Source organism: Opisthocomus hoazin, chromosome 7 (genome assembly GCF_030867145.1).
Source record: "Opisthocomus hoazin isolate bOpiHoa1 chromosome 7, bOpiHoa1.hap1, whole genome shotgun sequence".
Classification (NCBI taxonomy): Eukaryota; Metazoa; Chordata; class Aves; order Opisthocomiformes; family Opisthocomidae; genus Opisthocomus; species Opisthocomus hoazin.
The window spans coordinates 293993-315135 of NC_134420.1; the positions used below are offsets into that span (position 1 = coordinate 293993).

The 21143-nt window shown below is 48.2% G+C and overlaps 2 protein-coding genes across 3 annotated transcripts in view; one reads left to right on the top strand and one right to left on the bottom strand.

The window, feature by feature from the left end:
* Positions 1-2893: 2893 nt before the first annotated feature.
* On the bottom strand, positions 2894-19294 carry MRPL21 (mitochondrial ribosomal protein L21). 2 transcript variants are annotated; one of them, XM_075426564.1, is made up of 7 exons: positions 19163-19294; positions 17310-17370; positions 13764-13849; positions 10535-10698; positions 8968-9020; positions 3825-3928; positions 2894-3129 (listed from the first exon to the last, which is right to left on the bottom strand). In XM_075426564.1, exons 1-7 carry the CDS (start codon positions 19266-19268, stop codon positions 3065-3067), a joined length of 639 nt encoding a protein of 212 aa, XP_075282679.1. In that variant the 5' UTR covers positions 19269-19294; the 3' UTR covers positions 2894-3064. The 2 variants fall into 2 exon arrangements, with proteins under 2 accessions (XP_075282679.1, XP_075282680.1); XM_075426565.1 differs by lacking the exon at positions 17310-17370 and having other exon boundaries at positions 19163-19223.
* IGHMBP2 (immunoglobulin mu DNA binding protein 2) overlaps positions 19263-21143 on the top strand; it is a 43317-nt gene continuing 41436 nt past the window's right edge. Inside the window, exons 1-2 of the mRNA XM_075426557.1 lie at positions 19263-19340; positions 20590-20759. Coding sequence (XP_075282672.1) covers positions 19267-19340; positions 20590-20759 — 244 coding nt within the window. The 5' untranslated portion in view covers positions 19263-19266. The remainder of the gene's footprint in view (positions 19341-20589; positions 20760-21143) is intronic.

Here is a 21143-nt window from a genome sequence, read left to right on the forward strand (position 1 = left end):
CTTCGAAAGCAGGAGAGAGAAACCAGAGCAGCCGGCGGCTTTGTGGCCGGCAGGCAGGGAGCAGGCGCTGGAATTCGGGTCTGACTCGGAGCAGGCGGATGCCCTCCGCTCCGGCTCTCCAGCCTCCCCTCAGGGCAGCGCATCCTCATTTACAGAGTCAGACGGCACCGAGGGGAGATGATGGGGGACACGCCACAGCTTTGCTGCAGAGGGGCTGGATGGTAGGAGCTCGGGCCTGGTTCTTGTCACGTGGATGCCTAATCTTGAGAGACTCTGGGCAAAGCATCTCTCAAATTCCACCCTGATCTGATGTGCTGTCCAACAAGATGTTTTGTCCTAACAGATAAATTTCCACTATGAATCAGTGCTTGGGGGGGAGGCGGGGGGGTGGGGAAAAGCCTGCTGTGTCGAGAAATTTTGCTCTTAAGCTATTTAAGTGTGGCAAATCACATGTAGCAGCCAGAAAGGGGACCACAAAAGGCCACCCCCCCAACACGTGAAGCCAAATGGAGACCTGTGACTCCACTCTGGAGAACTGGGGATTTCTGCTCCACTTGGAACGGCAAAAAGCTTTTTCTTTAAATTACCCTGAAGAAAATATAAAAAATAATCCACTTTTTCCTCAGTCTGAATGCATTATTTCAATAAAACGTGAATATTTTCCTCTAATTTTAGATTATAAAATTTTCAAAACAAAACCCAGGACTTCCAGATAGTGGTTGAATTTCCCCTTCCTGCACTACTCTCTCCTAAACATGCTGTGAAAGCACCCTAAATTCATACAGTATCCCACTTGGATTAGAATGACATTTCCTAAGGGCTTCTTTGGGGGGACCAATTTCACAGATCAGCTTAAGACATTTGCTTTTTCTTCTGAATCATCATCGGGCTCTTTCTCCCAGCTTCTGAGCCTTGAAGTCTCTCTTGTTATTTTCAAGTGTTTCTCCATAACCGGAAAGGACAGAAAATTCCCCCTGCATCCTCTCAAAGCCAAGACAGGCATGCTGTTTCTTAGCCCCAGCACTCACAAGCCTGAAGAAACACAGCGGAACTGTGAGGTTTCCAGCAAAATTTCTTCAGCTGGCAGCGCTGCGTCCACTGTGGACTGTGAACAGCCTGTAACTGGAAGGCAGTCGCTGCAACGGTCTTCATGCCAGCCCACAACATACTGCAACTCGCTGCTACTGGTGGGATCTGTGGTCCCAGCGCAGAGCTGGAGCCACCTCTGGGAGAGGGGAGAAGAGGTGGGAGACGATTTCTGGAGGAGAGGTCTCCCCACTGCCTTGCATTTGTAAGAGCTTGGAAACGACGACGCAACGACCAAAGCTGGTTGCAGAAAGGTCCCTGCCTTCCTGTCACTGCTAGCTGTGTAAATCTAGGTGTCCGACCTGCCCGTACAGTCAGCAGAGAAGGAACAGCATCTCCCAAGGGCTGTTCTTGCCAGACAATCCTGGAGGGGAGGAGATGAGTCAGCCTCTGCAGATGACCATTTCCCTCCAGCGACTAGAGAACTAGCTTAACCCAAGTACGCCTGGATCTTTCTCTAGCTGAAGTCAGGCAAGACGAAATGTAGCCCAGACCACCAAGCTTGCTGTTTATGGCACCTAAAGTGATCTCCTGAAGGTTTATACTGACTCGTGAGATTCCAAAGACAGGGCAAGACCCACATACAATTACGTTCAAAACTACCATTTCCTTCAGAGCAGGGCTGTGGGCAGCCTTGGCCCGACGAAGGACACACAGTGGGGGTGCATCAGGACACCCATATGTGGACTTTCCTCACGACTCCTTTGAGGCAAAGTGTTCTCTAGAGAACTGACAAAGCGAGCAGGGCCCACTTGTCACTTCTCACGGTAGCTGTAGGGAATCTGATAGCTACCCTGAGAGCCTGCTGAAAGCTCGAGGAAACTTGCTGGTTGTTATCACAGTCCAGAAAGACATGCAGACCTTGGTCGAATAAGCCTGCTGAATCTGGCCTTCCACATGCTGCTCAGTAAGTGACAGTGCTCATCTTCCAGACAAAGTGGACAGAAAATACTGAGACCTAGACAGGCAAATATACTCCGTAGGTCAAGCACCAACTCTGTGACATAGGCATGAAATCACTCCTGAGCCACCGGTATCTGTTATTTTGATGGCATTATAGACACAAACAATTAATTGTAATAGATTCTTTGGCTCACCTTTAAGAGGGTAATTTCTCAGCTGTGCCTCCTGTTGCTAACCTTTAAGAAGGATTTTCAGCACTTCACACGATCTGGGATTAGATTTGGGATCCTGCAGTCATCTTGTTTAACTGTTCTCTTCAGTCCCACGTTTGCTGTGGGCCACGCTGCACCCCAGGATATTCCCTGAAGCCATACAATACCAGGAATTGTATGAACAGAGCAGCAGGGCTTTTGTCAGGAGAGCAAAAGTGGCAGCAGGCAAAATTACACTTAACACTCTTAAGAACATCTCACCTATTTACAGCAATGTAACTGCAGTCTGTGGAGAGCAATGTGTGCTTCCAGAGGGCAAATCAGCTCACCGAGCCACGCCTGCCCCTCTGCTAGCCTTAAGTGTGCTCACAGTCCCAGGGCAGGGAACCTTGCAAGGACATGAATAACTAAGCACAGCAGCAGGCTCTTTAAAGTGACTAATTATACACATAGACTCTGCCTTCCAGGCTCAGAGCCTCACCTCTGGGACCAGGGAGGTGGATAGCCCTTAGCTTCCACAACCACTGAAGCCCAAAGTATTTTTAAGACACGGCCAAGAGCCTGAATTCCTCAAGTACATAGAGACGTATGCAGACAAAGGTAGACCCAGCTGGTATGAAACAGCTTGACAGCTGGCAATGGATCCTTGGTTGTTTAAAACTCCTAACAAATAAACACCATCAAGGCTGAAATAATAGTTTAAAAAAATATTTCATTTTGTTTTTTTTAAAAAGAAAGTACATATAGATTTCCATTTCTGACAACAGCAAGAAGTCCAGAACTTTCCAATGACAAGGCAGTTTTATTTCCATAATTGCCTAAAGCAATAATAAACCTTAGCCACACAACACCCGATCGATCAGTCAAGACAAACAGGGGAAGATTTCTATGGTGTTTATCCGAAGGACAGTCTGCGGGTTCACGATGACTGAAAAAGGATGAGAAGAGAAAAAAAAGGATCAGATGACAGCAAAAGACTGTTGCGTACCTTTCAGAAGGCTCCTGCTGGCTTTGCTACGTTAGCCTACGGCACGCCAAGGCGTGACGGCTTCTAGGAGGGGGTGTGCTGGCAGACGCGGCCACGCTGGTAGGACAGCTGCATACCATCGGCGTGGCATGAACAAGAGGTCGAGGCAGAGCTCCCGTGGGACTGCGTCAGGCTGGTCAAGGTGTTACCATCCATTCCACAAAAAAACAGGTTGTCATTTTTCTCCCTCTCAGTCATATCTGAGAAGGGGCAGTCATCTGGTAATCAAAAAGCCTGCCACAGGATATCGTTAAGACTTACTAATATCTGTGATTACATACCCAACATCTAAGGCTTTGGGAAGAGAACAAGATTGCTTTTCTGCCCAGGAAATTCTCTTCAGCAAGGTCTTTTGCAAGGCTGTCTAACAAGGGGGGGCTAGACAACGGGAATATGAAGTCACCATGCTCTGAACACCACGGGCACACCAGGGGCAGAGGGTTGGGAAAGAGGCGCTGTGCCATGAGGGGTCCTGCGGATGTGGTGAACGAGTCTCCTTCCCCAGGCACCCACTGCCCTCGCGTCATGGCACCTCCCCCTCCCGGACCCAGCAACAAAACAGCAGGGAAAGAAACTCCATATTCTTTTCATCTTACTTCTCTTCCTTTGATAGTTGTGTCTCTTCCAAAAGCGCATGTTAATTTTTGGCCACGACTCTGTCTTTTCAATCACAGTAGCCTCCACACGGACGAGATCTTTCCTTAAAAACAATTTTTAAAAGTATCATTTTTAAATTATTTACATTCTCCTCCTATTGGTGAGCAGGTTTCTGGGGAAAAGTGACACACAGATAACAACACATCCTGCCTTACAGAGCCCAGATCCACAGGAACTAACAAAGTCACCATGGAAGGAGGGAAATCTGCCAGGTTGCTGGCTTCACGGTGCCAAAACAAAAGCCTCAAGGTGCTGTACGTGGACCAGCCAAGTGGTGTGACAGATAGCAGGGCAGTACCCCTCTGTCACACGAGGGATAAGATCAGAAACAGCTAAGGAGGCAGCGGTAAGATGAACCTGCAGGAACTTGTAGGATTACATTAAGATAAACTCCCCTGGCATGTTCACACAATCTTGTGTGTCCTACTTGGCTTATGGTACAGGTTAAACCGACCTGTGGGCCCTTCTCCTGTGCTATGCTGGTCAACCCAGCAGTCCTTCTTCCTTCCACAAAGCATCACATACAGCTGGAAGAAAGTCTTTTCACCTTGCTCACCTGAATAAGTCCTGGCAAAGGCTCAGTGAAAAGAGATTTGGCCCACTGTTCTAGCAGGAAGCACAGCTAATTGGCTGCTGGAGCAAGTCACTTCTCCTCCCACACGCCTCTCTTCTGCCTCCCACTCCAGGTCTGTCCTGCTTGTTTACCCCAAACTGAAAGAGACCATGGGGACTCACTGAGGATTTCACCTTCACTGAGGATTTGAGTGGCAAGACCACTCAAAGGCTCAAATTATTTCTAGATCTCATTTCTACACATGGAAATTCTCAGCAAGTAAACATCCTCCCTCCCCAAGGATGGAGACAAAGAGAAGAATACAGCCCATACTTCCTTCACAGGTGAGTAGGATCACAGAGTAATTCGTCCCTCCACATTACCTTACCCACACACACAAACACACCTCCTGCCCACCCAGGGATTCTGCAGAGCTCCAAGAGAAGTCATCCCACTGAAGTTAGAAAAAGAGTGCTGGGATTTCTAGCTGCTATCTGAAAAACGCCAGAGCTGGAAAACAAGGTGGTCTGAAGCACGCACTGGAGGATCAGCTACCTGTCTGCACAACAGCTCCTCTCTGGGAAGATAAGTGCCTCCAGACAAGAGCCAGACTAAAGCTTTGGAGAGCGTGGTTTTAATCAACAGCCACAATGGAGGAGGAAGAGACACTCTCATGCAGCATCGCTGCAGAGTACCATTAAAAACTCATTAGCATGCTCACTTCGCCATCGGAAGACATTTAAAGAACATTTTCCTGACAAACGATTCTGTCTGCACTTAAGCGGGGCAGAGGAGGGGAGCCCATCTAGCCTAACTGTGCCAGCAAGGTCACGAGGAGGCCAAAGGCTCCAAGACATTTACCATCTCTCTTAACGTTTACCCTCTGGGGTGTAACTTTGAGAGATTGAATCCTGAAGGGAGGAAGAAGGGACAGCCAGAAGAGAAAACTGATGCATCTGCATTTAGTGACTAGCCCAGAAGAAAACAGATGTAAGATAATCTAGATTTTAAGAGACCACTGGGTGACCCTGACATCCCAGCTAAAGGATGTTATCCAGATTCAGCCCAGTGATAGGACCCAACCGCACTACCGAAATACACAGCAAGCTTTCCAACGCCAGGAAAGAAACCGAAAAATGAACGGCGCTCCAGGGGCTGGCCATGTTTTACCACGATAATTAGGGAGCTATACTTTCTGGGTCTAATTCCTGCCCACTGAAGGCAAAGGGAAAGCTAAACTCCCACTGACTTCTCACAGGCTTGGACTGTACAGGCATGTAAGAAACTCATGAACGATGATCACAAGGGGAAACTGGAAAGTGGCCAGGCCAGATAAAGTGACCTGGTCACTGAAGTCTCTGTGCTGCTCTCAGGAGAGCCAGCGTTTACAGTAGCACAGCCAAGCTATCCCTGATACAGCTTGCACCACTGGACCCCACTAGCTGTCCTCGGCCTTGGGTAGCATCTAGCCAAGGGGAGAAACACTGACACAGATCTGTAGATAACTGACCCCCCCCAACATCACTCACAGATTTTGACATGCTTTCAAGCAAGTCTTTAAGGGTACTGTTGAGACGGTTGAGTATCCAAGCATGGCTTCACTCTGGAAGTCAAAGTTCAAGGCCAACAGACCCCGGTGAGTCCTTCTCTGTTGGACAAAGCACTAGGACCTGCTGGTTGAAAGGCTGAGGCACAGCAGAAACCAACTTGCCGGTGAAGTGCATATGAACAGAAAAGTTCTCATCAAAACAGAGCTCAAGGAAAAAAAAAAAAAAAAAATCTTTATCAAGTGTTTTAGGTATGACTGGAATGTCCTTAAAAATAAAAAGGGGGTCACACATTTCCCAGGGTCTGACATAGACAGTCAGGCCTGCTGCTTTCAGCAGCAAAATGTTTCGTGACAAAGCACATCTATCAGATTTTTGCAGGAGGCAAGAAAAATTCACACTGAAATCTCGTAGATCTAAGTTGGGCTGAAAGCTATCGTCATTAAGCAGTGAAAAAGATCCAGGCAACCTACAACCCCAAAAGATCATAACTCTTAGAGGTAATAATTTCAACTGACAAGCTCGCTCGTTCCCTGGAGAAGGTAACTGAATCCCAGTCTGGCTGCCTGGGAAAAGAACAGGTCCAAGGCCCTTTGTCATTTCCACTGAAGCCACTGCAAAAATGAGCAGGTAGCAGGAGAAAGAGCAAGGTTCATCTAGAGGAAAAAATGCCCATCAGCTGTACCTGATCTAGAAATAAGCTTAACTTTCTCATAGAGGCACCAGTCATTTCACCCAGGTCTAAAATAGCCGAGGGCACTCAACTGATGGCCTGAAACGCAAACCTCCCCAAGGTTATGTTCACTTCTAATCACAGCTTTAAAAGTGCACAAGAATTTCTACATTCTACAGCTCACCACAGTAAAACTGCATACTGCTTGATACCCTTGTGCCAATCTACCAGAAGCAAGTTACTTGAACAAACACCAAACCCAACAGATTCCAGAGCAAAGTCAGCCAGAAGTTCCCAGAATAGCCTCTGCCACACAGATGTGTTTTGTTGCACTGTTGTTTTTAAAGGCTTCAGAGGACTGTCATCTTGGGAGGTATCTGACTGCTACAGAAAATTAAAACATGGCTGTCTGTCCAACACAGGACAAGTTCCGCCTCCTAGTTTGAACAAGGAGTGCAGCTGTAACGAACTGTCTTACGCAGACACTGGTGCAAGCATTCACAGATGTGTTTATTTTTAAAACATCAGAAAAAAAACCCCTGCCTTTGTTTGCATCCAACCTCTTATCTCCCCTCCAAAATGCTTGTGGTTTAGGCACAACTGGGAACTATGTGAAAGAACTGCAGTTCATGCTGCTGGTGACACACTGGGTTCTGCTTTCCTTTCCTCAGCCCACAGCAGAGAGCTGGGGACTTGGGAGGTTTCCCTGCAGCTTGGAGGGAGGATGACACCTCTCCACCAGCCTTTCATTCTGCCTCATCAGCCTCCTCCTCCTCCCACTGATCTTCTACCAAAGTTGCTGGAGTTCAAGCTAACACTGGCAGATGTGCACTTTGGTCTGCTTCAAGCCACTGACAACGCTTGCCCCACACTTAGAGCACTTGCAGGAACCAAACAGCTGTTTTTCTTCCTGTCCCAGAGCTCCTGGGTCTCGGGCCACATGCCCAGTCCAGCACACAAACCAACATTTGCAAAGAACAACCCCAGGGCCACTAGTGAAGAGAGCCAGGTGAAGGTTGGTGCTCCTAAACTACCTGACACGGCATATCCCTGTCTGAAGAACTCAGGTTCTCACTTGAATTTGTGCAAGATTACATTTCTAGTCCTAATAATAACATTCCCCTTCCTAAAATCTTCCACAAGTGAAATATCTGGCAATAATCCCAGACTCACGACAATCTGCTATTCCAGATCTATTTGCAGTACTGTTAAAAGGACTGGCAGCCCTCAAAATCCTAACACAGGGAACCCGAGGCAGTTACCACCAGCACAACTGAAGTCATTGTATCGACTGCACAGACACGTCACAAGTAACTCTTAAATACCAGCAGCCCCCTAGCACCACAGAAAGCACTCAGTGGTGAAACCAATCTGAAACCACGTGGTATTTCTAACCTGTATCTACAAGCCATCAAGAAATGATTATCAGATGTACAAGTTCCTCCTTCTCTGACCATTCACTGCCAAAGTTGCTGCCTTTCAAGCTAAGACCTAAATGTGCAGTTTAGTCTGCAGCCAGACCACAGCCAGGCCTCCCAGATACTTTGAGCACCTGCAACCCACCATATCCTGACTCGCATTTTACCACTGAAACCTCTTGTCCTGGGGAAAACAACAGTTCATGACTTCACTTCTGGCTAGTGCTGAGCTGAGCAATAACACCTGGCCCACACACCACTTCCTTTGGGTAAAAGAAAAGGCTGAAGAACCAGGTGTTCTGCCAGCTTGTACAGCAAGTCCTACAGCATTGGGATGGAGATGGCACCAAGGGGGTAAACTCCTACTCCCCAGTTCTGTGATTGCTGGACTACCTGACTAGGAGGAAGGGAAAATTAGGAACTCTGAAGTTAATCTTAAGGCCTGCTTGGTTAAGACAGAGGCAAAAGGAAATGGGCTAAAAAACCCAAGCCAAATTAAGGGATGAGAAAGGATTTCTAGGTTATTCCAAGATGTCTATCACCGAACTTAGGGTAAGGGAGGAAAGATGTTGAAGAGCAAGATTTACTGCTAGTTTGTGCAAGGCTTACACCATGAGAAAAAGATCCAACCCAACAGAGGTGAATATCCTACAGTTACCTGAGAAATGGGTACTGCTGCTCTATCCTGGCACTGTGGTAGTGGTTAGAGTCAGCAGAGGCCAATGAGCTTGTTTTAATGGCAATTCTTTCAAAAGCCACAGGGATGGGAAAAGAACTAGCTAGTGCTGATAAATCGAGGTTTCTCTTCTGTTTCAGGAACTGCAGGAGCCCTGAAGCTACAATTATGCACAAGAACTGTCTTGAAGATAATTCTTGTATGAGACATCTTACCCCAGGAGCGGCCTTCCAATAAGCGTGAAGTCGTCAGCACCAACCAGCAAAACCTACAGAAAATAAATCAGACATATATCACTGGTTCATTGTCCCAGTAGAAATGCAAACATATCTTCCAAACTCTACAGTCACCATAAAGGAGTCAAACTGCTTAAAAACAGGCCTTTACACACTTCAAACCCGACACAGTTACTAACGAGGGATGGTGTGGAAAGCCAGCTAAGAGGCAAGAAACAGATTCATTAAACAGACGGCCTTCCAGGAGACCTCATCCTACTAAAACGTACTTTAGAAGTATCTTTCACACTGATCAGAACACACTGAACCTTTTTGTTCTGGATCACCAACAGTTGTAAAAGATATTAAAAGCAATACAGGGAAGAATAATATGCCTTGCGTGGGATCTGAATGAATGGCAGCTCCTAAAATCATTGGATTTTTATAGCACTTGCTACATATCCCAGTAGAGAAATGCTTTCCTCATTCTCCTCCATGAGGCGTCCAGATGGGCAATAAAGAAATTAACACCTTGGGGGGGATTCACCACCCCAGGGACCAGCCCTTTTGTTTCTGGGCATTTCCACCACCTGCCTATCTCATGGACCAGGCAGGACAACAGAGGCAGCACTTCCTACTGACTGCCTCCCTCCCCACACTAATTGTATGGCACCAGTTAAAGGCAACATATAAATGGTCATGAGATGTTCTGACTTTTGTTTTAGATACTTACCAGTAAAATCCCCAAAGGGTTATGGTGGCTACACAAGATTTTCGCCACCTTCTCTTGCATCTAGACCTTTGCATTGCTAGCTGGCTACTCCATGCCCATCACTCCTCTCTCTCGTATACAACAAAGCAGGACAGCTGAAGGCATGCCTAAAAAGCTGCCTCAAAACTGGACTTCAAAGTAATGGATGAGTAGAAAATCTGCTCGGCTTTCCTTAACTGCTTGCTTGGCTCTAACGCCTTAAGAGCCAACAGAAAATTAAGCCAACAGAATCCCACATCATAAGCTTTCATTTAAAATTTGGATTAATGAGCCTCTACAGGTTCCTGCTAGTTAACCAAGGCTAAGGATAAAGATATTGAATTACATCTTGGCAATTCTTCCTGACGTGCGCCATCCCTCTCCCTCCACCCAACACACTCAGCGTGATAAGGATCTTGCAAAGCACTGAGCAGTGACAGTCCCGCTGGCAGTACCGCAAGTATTTTGGGTGTTGGAGTTTCAAGGTAAACACAGTCTTCAGCTGCCGCCTCTAGAAACAACAACTGTAATTTCCACTTTTTGGATGAACTTAGTACAACAAATCTGTCTCCCAACAGAGTCTGGCATGACTCTTTCCAGCCCCGTTCAACAGAAATCACAGTAATATCACTAACAGAGCAACTGAAATTGGAACAAAACTCAGGCAAAGCAAATAGCTGGAGTAAGAACAGAAGACCCAACAGGAGCTCATGAGGACTTGGTTTTAAAAACTGGTTATGGAATGTTTGCAGGCAATTTGCTCTGGCCCCATACACAGCATGGCATCACAAGCACTCTGGAAGCATGACACGTCACCTTTTCCATCCGGATTCGATCTCCGCATTCAGCCTCCAGGGCATTGTCCATCATAATCAAGTCTTCACTGGTTATTTTCCACTGCTTGCTGGCAAAGTGGACCACAGCAAAGAGCCTTCCATACTGCCCCATTGCGATCATCTTGTTCACCTTTTGTACCACTTCTGTTGGCAAACACCAGGGAAGAAATCAGTTTACGAAATCCAGCAAGGTGCGAAGAGCTGTTCAAAATTACTTCAGCCACACTGCTCTCCCACCAAAACTCTTACCTTCTGTGAATCTTTAAGCAAGGCTCAACAGTAATGTTGTCTCCTACAACGTGTGAGCCTCCCTTTCGTAAACTTAATGGCCTATTTGTATTTCAGCTGCTGGCAAACCCATGCATAAGCAAACAGCTAGCATATATAACGTGCTGCTAATCGCAGACTGCTGACTTCTCAAGCTATTTCTTAGGCATCCTAAAATGCACTGTATTCAGACATAAAGCGTTCCAGAAAAAAGTGCTTGTCCACGCATCCTACATTCGGAGGCGAGCTCCTCTCGATTTCAAGTAACATGCAGAAGGCCCAGGACTCTGAATACTGTGTAAAGCACATGGGAACATCAGGAAGAGTTTGGCAAAGTACCCACGAAAAAGGGCTCCGGCATACTAACAAAGCCTGGCCTGAGAATTCCTACCTGCAAAGACAAGAGGGACCTTTCCCTCACTCTTTTCCAGAAAATCTCTTCCCATATGCACATGCACGCCGAGCAGGTGCCAGGAGCAGTACAAATTCCAGGGATGAGGTCCTGCACATGGACAAACTCAGTTTTCTGTGATCAGCTTCCCGTGCAGTGAAGCCAAGACCAATTTTTAGGGCAACATCAAAACGTATTGCTTAATGAGTGCCGTTCCACTGCCAAAAATCAGCTTTCCACCCTCTTGAGCTGTTCAGAAAAAGAACAACTTTTCTATAACTGGAAAAATAGATTTTCTTCATTGTCCTCAAAATCAGCTGAATCATTTTTTTCTTGGAATGTAAACAAAACAATATCCATTTGGGACAGACAATAATTCAGCAGCCAGTCAAACCAAACCCAGCCTGTACAGGAACACTCTGAAAGCATCTGTGTTTCAACCGAGCAGATGCAAACTATTAAATGTAGAGGTAAGAACAGAAATTATTTGCAAGGCAGTAGTTGCTGCAGCTCCCACTATGATTAAGAATTTAGCTTCTGTGTTGCTGGAATTGCCATCCCAGAAGAAACATCTACTGTGTGTTCTTTTCTCTGATTCACAGTGGTCCAATATGAAAAGTCCAGAGGAAAAAAAACAACCCACAAACCCCTTCTCTTTGTTATGCCCTCAACTGCACAACAGGTACAATAAGTTTCTTCCAGCTCTAAACTGCTGATTTAGGTATATCAGTAGTCCTGTGGCCAACATCTCAAAACCAAAATTTCAAAATGCTTGCCTATAATTTTCTCTTAGCAAAACTCATGCAGAGTCATGCTCTAACAAGGGTTATTTCCTTGTCAAATTTCAACTTTCTACCCATGGGGCTTTCTCACCTTTTTGTAACCAAAAAAGGTACATTTTCTTCACTGTACTTGGGCTCTGAAGTTGTTGACAACTCTTCCAAACTCCTCTAGTAACAGGAAACATCAGGTGATGTTACCATCTGATTGCCAGTACGGCTTGTATCTCAGCACCATATTCCTAAAATATCCATGGCTGTTTCCACAGCCAGCAGGAAAATAGACGGCAGAATTCAAATGCTCTTGCTGTTGTTTGCTTTGGATAAGCACAGCCAGGAGATAATGATGCAAAATCATAAACCGTAGGAGGTTGCAAGGGACGGAAATCACAGCAGTCCCGAGGATCCCATGTGAATCAGTCAGGGGAACGTGGGACCCCGTTCACCACAGGGATCCAGCAAATCAAACTGAGCAGTTTACGGTTCACTACTGGGTGAAATCATGCACAGGGACAGAACAGTCACCTGTCACTTGAGCAATCCCAGGAGCGCAAAGGAGATAAAGGGCAAGATGAAACACAGCCAGAGAGGAGACCTGGAGCAGAAGGCTCTCTACAAAGCACATCACTCACACAGTTATTAACACACCTCAGCCAGACGACAGGAGGCTATCTGCAAAAGGTGGACACAACTTGGTTTTTCTCCTCTCACTCTCTCCTTGTGAAAGAACTCCTCTCCTTTACTTCCTGGGTCTCTCCCATCTAAAGCAGAGAAGTCAGGTGCCCTTCACATGTCCCAGAGGCTAACGCAAGGAGACAGTAAGACTGCCTGTTAATAAACACAGGAGCTCACTGCCTGCATGAAGTACACAACTGCTGATTGCCACCACCACAGCAACCGTAACAGAAATTCACCCGCTGGGGCTCATTACTGCCTAGTTCTGAGAAACATACCTCTACATGTGTTGACTTCCCTACTGCCATCCCTAGTACAGTCTGGATGACAACAGTCCCACCTGGGTAATACCAGGCTAGACACACAGGCCTTCTCTGTATTTGATTTTCACACACCCACCTGCCAGAGGAACCTGTGTCTGGTTACAAGTGGAAGACTAACATGTTCTAGCAAGGCTAAGCAATGAGGATGGTTGCTAAACAGCTACAGGCATGTCACTCGCTGACTTGCGAGGCTGACCGCTGTACCATCCACAGGCTCCATTCAGAAGGACGTGGCTGTGTTCAACGGTGCTGTCTAGAGTGGGGACAAGAACACGTTCACTACCATTATGTCACTTCCCAGCTGCTCATTGCCTTATGTCACACCTCTGCAGCTCTGCCATGTGCCCACCGTCCAACTGCTTACGCTGGCTCCAGCATCCTGTTTTACGCACTAAAGTACATCAGCGCTCTGATGTGCCCACCATCCAACTGCTTATGCTGGCTTTTTGATCTATCCATTAAAAGAAAAATAATTGTTTTCTCCTGTCCAAAAGGCTTGTTTCATGCTTTAGAAAGCAACACATTACATCAGGCAAGATTCCTCTGGGAGTGTTACAAGCTCTCATAAATTAAGGAGACCTGGTATTCTACCCAAATCTGCAGCACCAGCAGCTGAAGCACGAGTCCAGTGACACTAACGCATGTGAGAAATGAGACAAAAATGCAAAGAACGAAAACCATCTAAAATCATTGAAGACACTTATTTATGCTCAAGCAGGCCACCAATGGCAATACTGGAGTGCTAGTCTTCACTCAGAGGCTTGAGATCTTTACCTGCATGATATTTCGCTTCTTCTACCGGATCTGGAAGTTTCACTTTGGGCCATGGGGGTGAAGTCAGGGACGTTTTGGCAACAAGTCTGTGAATGATAAGGTACAATTCACTTGTAGGAAACAGATACTGTCAACAGATGTAAAACATGAGAGAGGAGAAAAGGTAAAAGAAGCTGGAGATGGAGTAGAAAGCGGTTTTCCACTGTGGGAGCAGAAATTGTACTGGAGACTCAATGATCATAAAATTCAGTATGGGAAATTTTTTTTCACTTCCCACTTCATAATCTTATTTGAAATAGTTTTGAAACAAAGGAAGAGTTCAGAACGAAACAGACTGAAAATCAACTGAAAATTCACCCAGGCTAGGTCATCTGTTGTTCCTGATGTTGAGATCTGCAGCTGGATGTGCTAGTGGTGACCAAGCTCAGCAACCACTGGTGACTTTCCACCACCTTGTTTTTACAGACTGCAATTTTGTCACTAACTCCAATGGAAACAGACCTACCTTAAGCCTTGCTTACACCCAAGTTTTAGACAAAAGGCTCTTGTTAAGCTTTTGCAGGTATAGATACAAGTTACCTCCACCACAGCTGAGAGGCTGAACACACTAACATTCCTCTACCCACTTCAGCACCAAGTACCAAGCTCTGAAGCTACCCGATAGCAGTGAGCATCTGGGAGGAGGCAAGACGCCTTGAAGAGGAAAAAGGGCTAATGAGCACTCTTAAACAGGCATCGAGCCCTACACATGAATGACTCATGCGCATCCTTTATTCCTCTATTTTTTGAAGCTCTTTTCTGTTAAATAGAGAGTTTAGAGAGGACCTTAAGACCACAGCTGAGTTCTTTACAGGAGAGTTATGAGGCTGCTCTTCTTTTGTCACTTACAGCTGCATTCCCTGAATGGCAATAATAACGGCTTCTCCCATCCCCAGTGCGATTCAGCATTTAATACAACAAACATTTAGCCCAAAAGCCTCTCCTGTGCCATTACCATGCCTGTCTACAACTGACAATACCACACTGGGGAGGGACTAGCAGAGGCATCTAACAGGACTTCTCAGGCCCAAGCCTATCTTGGTTCAGGCTGACCACAGAAGGGAGCGGGAGCAGGCAACATTCCACATCCATCCAGCCAAGCACAAGCATCGTTCCTCACGATGGCTCTGAGCACCAAGATATGTTGCTAAAAGGTGCAAATTATATCCTCATTCTTCTTGAAAGGGTAGCTTCCACTGCTGTGACAGAGAATCGCTTTAATAACATCTCTTTTCAAACAGTCTGCAACTGTACTATTGAGACAAGAGCCTCTCCATTTCAACGCGTTGCATCAGTCCCTGAAGACCTTCCTCGTGACCAGCCCAGGGGCTCCTGAGCATCACAGATGTGTCCCTTTAGGATCATTCAGCACCGATACAATCACAGGAGCAATGACAGCTCAACACTGCACCAGCACCTGAATGACAAAATCTTTGCAGAAGACATCTTACCTGAAGCCTCCTCTACTTCCCATACTTAGATGCTGCTCTCTTACTGAAAACAGTATATGGCTGTCAACACACGACACCTTCAGTTCAGTGAATAAACTGGGGGCCTGAAGGCAAGCAGGCTACAGTATTGATAACGAAAGGCTGAAAACCGCCAGGGGCATTTCAGCTAGCAGCCAGCAACATGCTCTTATTAGCTGTCATGGTGGATTCTTACTGCTTTTCTCAAAATTATCACTGGGAGGGATCCTCTGCCTCAAAAGTGAGCTGATTCCTGACTGCTCAAGCCCTGTACGGTCAGTACCGCAGGTATTTGCATGCACATGCTGCCTTTCTTGACAGCAGTGCTGACAGCACTGAATCACGAGAACCCCGTTTAAAACATCAGAGCTGAACAACAATTAAATCTGCTCAAATGTGCCACAGGGTGTTAACTCAAAAATGAAACACTACATGAAACTCACAGTGTGAGTCTGAGCGGAAAAAATGCAAATAGCACTTGCTTATAATTAGCTGTTTCTCCAAGATCTCTAGTACGAGGAGCAACAAGGTGGACCAGAGGCAGCTGTTTACATCTCTGCATAAAGGACAGTTACAAAAACTATTGATTTGTTCCCAAAGAACTGGAGAGAAAAGCACCACTGCAACCAGGGACAGCACTTTGCACATGCCATGCTTTCATCAGAACTGCGGTACACGGTTCAGCGGGCAGGGAAAGGAGGCACCAGCCCATCCTGCAGCATTCAGGGATTATCCTGGGAGGTGCCAAACGCCTTTAAGTAGAAAGAGACACATGATCAAAAGGCATCAGCTTATAGTTCCTAAATAAGCAGGATTCTACGATACCACAAAGACAGATTTAAAGAGGAGCGAGATTCACCCTGGATCTCAATGAGACAACCTGAAAGAGATCAGTTTCTGAAATTTGAAGAGAAAGGCGCTGCTCAGTAAATACCATCTCCATCACCAACGGGAAGTTCAGAATTGCCCATGCGCCGAGATCCACACTTTCTATAAATAACAGAGGATGTGTAAACTGTATAAAATATTCAGGAAAAAATATGAGATGCTAGTGAAAGAAGACAAAATTAACACAACAGCAGTTGCATTTGATCTGTTTACTCTGTAATGCCCAGCAGTGCCTCTCAACTGGCTTTAATTGAACAGAAAATCAAAGCACTGGCGAGCAAGTGTACAACCACAAGCCCTGAGGCTTCGTGGGCCTGTTGCGGGGTTTAGTAATAACGCTGGGCGCTGTGTCACAGAGGCAGAGACCCTAACTGTGCTCCCACGCGCTTGAGGACCAGCAGGAAGAGGCCACCCCCCTGCAGCCTTTAGCAGCGCAGAGGGAACGAGCAAATCTTGCCCTTTCTCCCCGCTGCTGCTCACAAGAATTCTCCATTTCTGCAGTGTCCCCTTCTGGTTACAGCAAGCAGCCGCGCAGCCTGCAGCTCTGTGCGGGTACCTCTGCGTGAGATCCCAGCAGAGGAAACGAAGCAAAGACACAAATGAGCAGCTCTCAAAGCACCAGAAAAAACGAAGCCTGAAGTTTCCTGGCTCGGTGTCCTGTAGCACTTGGCTGTTAACCACGTTTTATGAAGACTGCAGGGCAAGTTCAGTATTTATCAGGTATCGGAGACTCCAGGCAGGAGATGAACCTTGCCCAAGGAGTAGACTACCCACACCTAAAAAGATGAGTGGCAGATGAAGCCCCTTCTGTGGTTGAGGAGTTTCAATGTCCTGACTTGAGTGGCTTCTCTGCTGTCTGCTATAGGCTGGGCCCCTTCTCTCAGTGGAGGATCAAATTATCTGTCTCTAGACCCTGCTGCCTGATTGCACAAACCAACAGAAGCATCCATCTGGCAAAGGTGCCTGAAGGTAGGCAGACAGTCCAAAACTCGTTAGGAAGCAACAGACTGGCAAAGGGAGTCAGACAAGTCTCCTTTCCACAGGAAAAGCAAGCTGCCCGCCCTCCCTCTCTCCCTTCCCTTCCCCCCCTCCCCGGGAAGGTGAGCATTTCAGGGAGCAAAAAGCAAAGCAGAAAGTCATTTGACATTACCCTTCCTGCAGTGATGTACTCTGTGAACTCTGGTGCCGAACCGCAGATGAAAGCAAGAAGGCTAAAAGGAAGAGAGGCAAAATGAATTAACAACAAGCAGCAACTGCTGGGCTTTTAGTCCCTGGCGAGGCACCATTACAGCAATGCTGCAGCATCACAGCGCTAGTCAGCTTCTTGGTACCATTTTTCTGCCTGTAAAAAGCTTTGTTCAATTCCATCATGACAGGCAAAGACAGAGGGGGAAGCAAAACAAGATACACCGCAAGAGAAAAGACCCACCAGTGGTGTGCAGCATTGCAAGAGCGCGTGAGAAAGGCCTCCCACTGCAAACACACTTGTTTCAAGTGACACTGCCTGCTAGACACAACGATTTAATATGGATACACTCGGAGCATCCCACCTCTTTGGAAAACAGTGTGACCGAAAGGCAGAGGGGAGGCACGGGTGCTCTGCAGAACGCAGCAGCGGGCGCACTCTCTCCATTCTGAGCACCGACTGACACTGCAGGAAGCATCCCTTCCAGCCCTCTGGGCCCTCCAGAAAGGGAGAGGAGCTATCGCACAACATTTACCAGGCAGTTCTCAGCAACTTCTACTAAGCCTTATGCTTCCAGTCTGAAGCAGGAAGACAAGCCGTATTTCCAGTAACTCCCTGGCCCTGCAGCTCCCAAGCAGACACCGCAATGCCAAGCGAAACACAGTGAACTGGAAGAGCGGGGCATGTTCAGCAGAGTTGGTTCAAACACTCCAGTGTCTGGGTTTTCACTGTCCCAGACACGCCTCTTCCTTCTAGGCAAGAGGAGTGGAGGAGCTACGTAGCTAAACAAGGAACAACAACGGAACATGGAAATTATAAAAACGTATTCATGCTTTTCAGCGCAACATACACACGAGCTCACCTTCACAAAAAGCTGTGTTACCGTTCCAATACACAAAGAGTGAGTGCCTTGCTACAACTTGAATTACACTTTGCATGTAGCTTCAGCATTTTTTGGAAAGGGGCTGGGCCCACACACACTGTTAATTAACAAAGAAATGGAGGCCTGAAAAGACTTGCTCAGGGATTTATCCCTGTTATCTCAGGGATAACAATATGCTTTCCAGCACAATTTGCTTAATTAAAAGACCAACCACGCAGAGCTTCTTTGCAGAAACGTTACTTCTTTCACCCATCATCCAAAGCATGGCAAATACACAAGGGACTGGAAAGACCTCTCCAAGCCGAGTGTCCTCAACCACCTCACCTGCTGAAGCTGCCGCTCACTGGGGCCACCCTCACCCAGCACAGAAACCAAGGGCAGACGCGCAGGCAGGGCCCCGAGCCCCCCAGCCTGCTCCCACCACAAGCACCCGGCCAGCTTCCCGGCCCAGCGAGGCGGCTCACAGATCCCCACGCCCCCCCCCCCAGCCCCTGAATTTTGCTGAAAGGGTCAGGCCAGGCTAGGTAAAGGTGCGCACAGCGGATTCCCCTTTTTGTCGCCGTGTGCCCCCCCAGGGCTGTGCCGGGTGAAGGCCCGAGTCGCTCCTCCCCTGCCCCGTCCCCCACGGGGTCCCCCCGGCGTGGGCAGACCGGGCCGGCCGGCGGCTGGGGCACCGGCCCTGCGTGGGGCGGCCGCGGGGAATCGCTGGGCCCGCGGAGGGGACGCGGCCCCCGGCCCAGCCCCACAGGGAGGCCGCGGAGGGGCCGGGCCGGGCCGGGCCGTTCAACCTGCCTGGGCGGAGACACCGGCCTGGCCTGCCCCGCCGCCCCCCTCCTTCCCTCCCGCAGCTAGAGCGGAGCTCGGAGCATCCCATCCCATCCCATCCCATCCCATCCCATCCCATCCCGTCCCGTCCCGTCCCGTCCCGCCTCACCTGCCGCCCGCCGCCGGGCCCCCACCGCCGTCACGACCGCCATCGCCGTGACCCCGACCCCCGCCCCGGAAGCGGAAGTACCAGCGGGGCGAAGAGGCGGGGCCATGGCGGCGGAGGCGGCGGCGCGGCAGCTGGAGCTGCTGCGGGAGGAGCGGGAGGCCGAGCTCGCCGAGAGCAGGTGCGGCCGGGCCCCGGCGCCGCGGGGCTCCCCCCTCCTCCGGCGGGCCCAGGGCGGGGTGCCGGGGCCCTGCATCCCCCACCCAGCTCTGCCCTCCCGCCCCAGGCCTGGCGCCGGAGCCGAGAACCCCCGGGCTGGCGGTGCCGGGAGGGCGGGGGTGTCACCAGGTCCCCCCCGGCGTTTCAGCCCCCCCCAGACCAGCCTGCGGGAAACGAGCCGGACCGGGGACCAAGGGGAATAAACCCGGGGGGATCGTCCAGGTTTGGGCTGGGGTAGAGTTAATCTTCCTCCGAGCAGCTGCTGGGTCTTGGATTTAGCATGAGAACAATGTCGGTAGCGCTGACGGTTTTAGTTGTCACTAAGAAATCGAGGGCTATTTCCAGTCTCCCGGGCTCGGCCGTCGAGCAGGTGGGCGGGAGCCGGGAGAGAGCAGAGCCAGGCCGCCAGCCCAAGCTGGCCAACAGAAATATTCCCTACCATGGACAGCATGCTCAGCTTATGAATGGGGGCTGGCCCGGGGGGCAGGAGCTCTCTTTTCCAGGAGTTTCAACTATATTCTGTCTTTTTCTGGGAGTTTGAGCTTTTCCGTGAGTTCAGTCTTTTTTCAGGATTTCCCCAAAATCTGTTGAGTTCCACAATTGCTGCTCAGGGCCTGACTGCAGATCAGTTGTCGGTCAGTGAGAAAAAAAAAGTTATGAACATCATCTTTTGCATATTCATTAGGAATAGTAGTAGTAGTATTTCCTTTGTAGTCTCATTAAACTGTCTTCTACCTCAACCCACGGTTTCTACCTTTTGTCCATTTTCTTCCCCATCGTGCTTTGGGGAAGGGGAGGGGTGAGCAAGTGGCTGTCAGGTCTTAGTTGCTGGCTGCTGGCTTAAACCACACTGGTGTGGTAGGAGAAAGTTCAGGTTATTCTCTCCTGGGTTGTAGGATGTCGGTGACTGGGCAGGTCCTTCCTTTCCGCACCCAGACAGGAGAGAGGAAAATACACATAAACAGATGTTACCTCTTTTCCAGGCTCTGTGTGCGTCACCCCGTTTCTCACAATAAACCCGTGGAAGCCAATGCAGTTACATCACTACAAAGTGATCACATAAGCCAACACTTCAACAAGCTGATGTCCCTTTTGCCATCCTCCTTCCCCTTTTCCATCTCCTCCCCTTGTCTTTTTCTGTTGTGTCATCTGGAGCTTTGAATCTCTGCTTCAGACCAGCAAATGGTTTTCATGCCTGTGTGTGGTTCCAGGGCATGGCAGGAAAGCGTCTCCCTGAAGGAACTGCAGCGCAGAGGCATCTGCTTGCTAAAACTCCAAGCTGCCAGCCAGAGAACCGGCCTCTATGGACGCCTGCTCGTGACATTTCAGCCGAGAAAATCTGGTTCAGATGCCGAGCTGCCCTATAACAGTTTCGGGCCTGGTAAGTGATATTCCTGTCAGTGCAAAGTAGATAAAGTAAGAGATGACCAATGTCTTCTTCCTAACATATTTCTAATGTGGTATATGTAAGGACTGAGAAATTGATGCAAGAAAGAAAGGGAGAAAATGTTAGGGCTACAAGGTGAATCTAGAGAAAACCAGCCTCTTTTTCCCCTGGCTTGTTACGGGCATCTGTGTTGCACTAGGAAAAAGTGCTGCGATTAAAGAGCTGGCTTTCCTCCTTCTGAATCCATAAAAACAAAGCCTTGGTCTCTTGTCGTTAAAGATTTCATGGCAAGCTTTGTACAAGCCAAAGTGTTCGTGCTTATGTCTTGCAGTAGGTAAGGAGCTTTTGTCACTTGCACTTTAACTACAAAATAGAAAG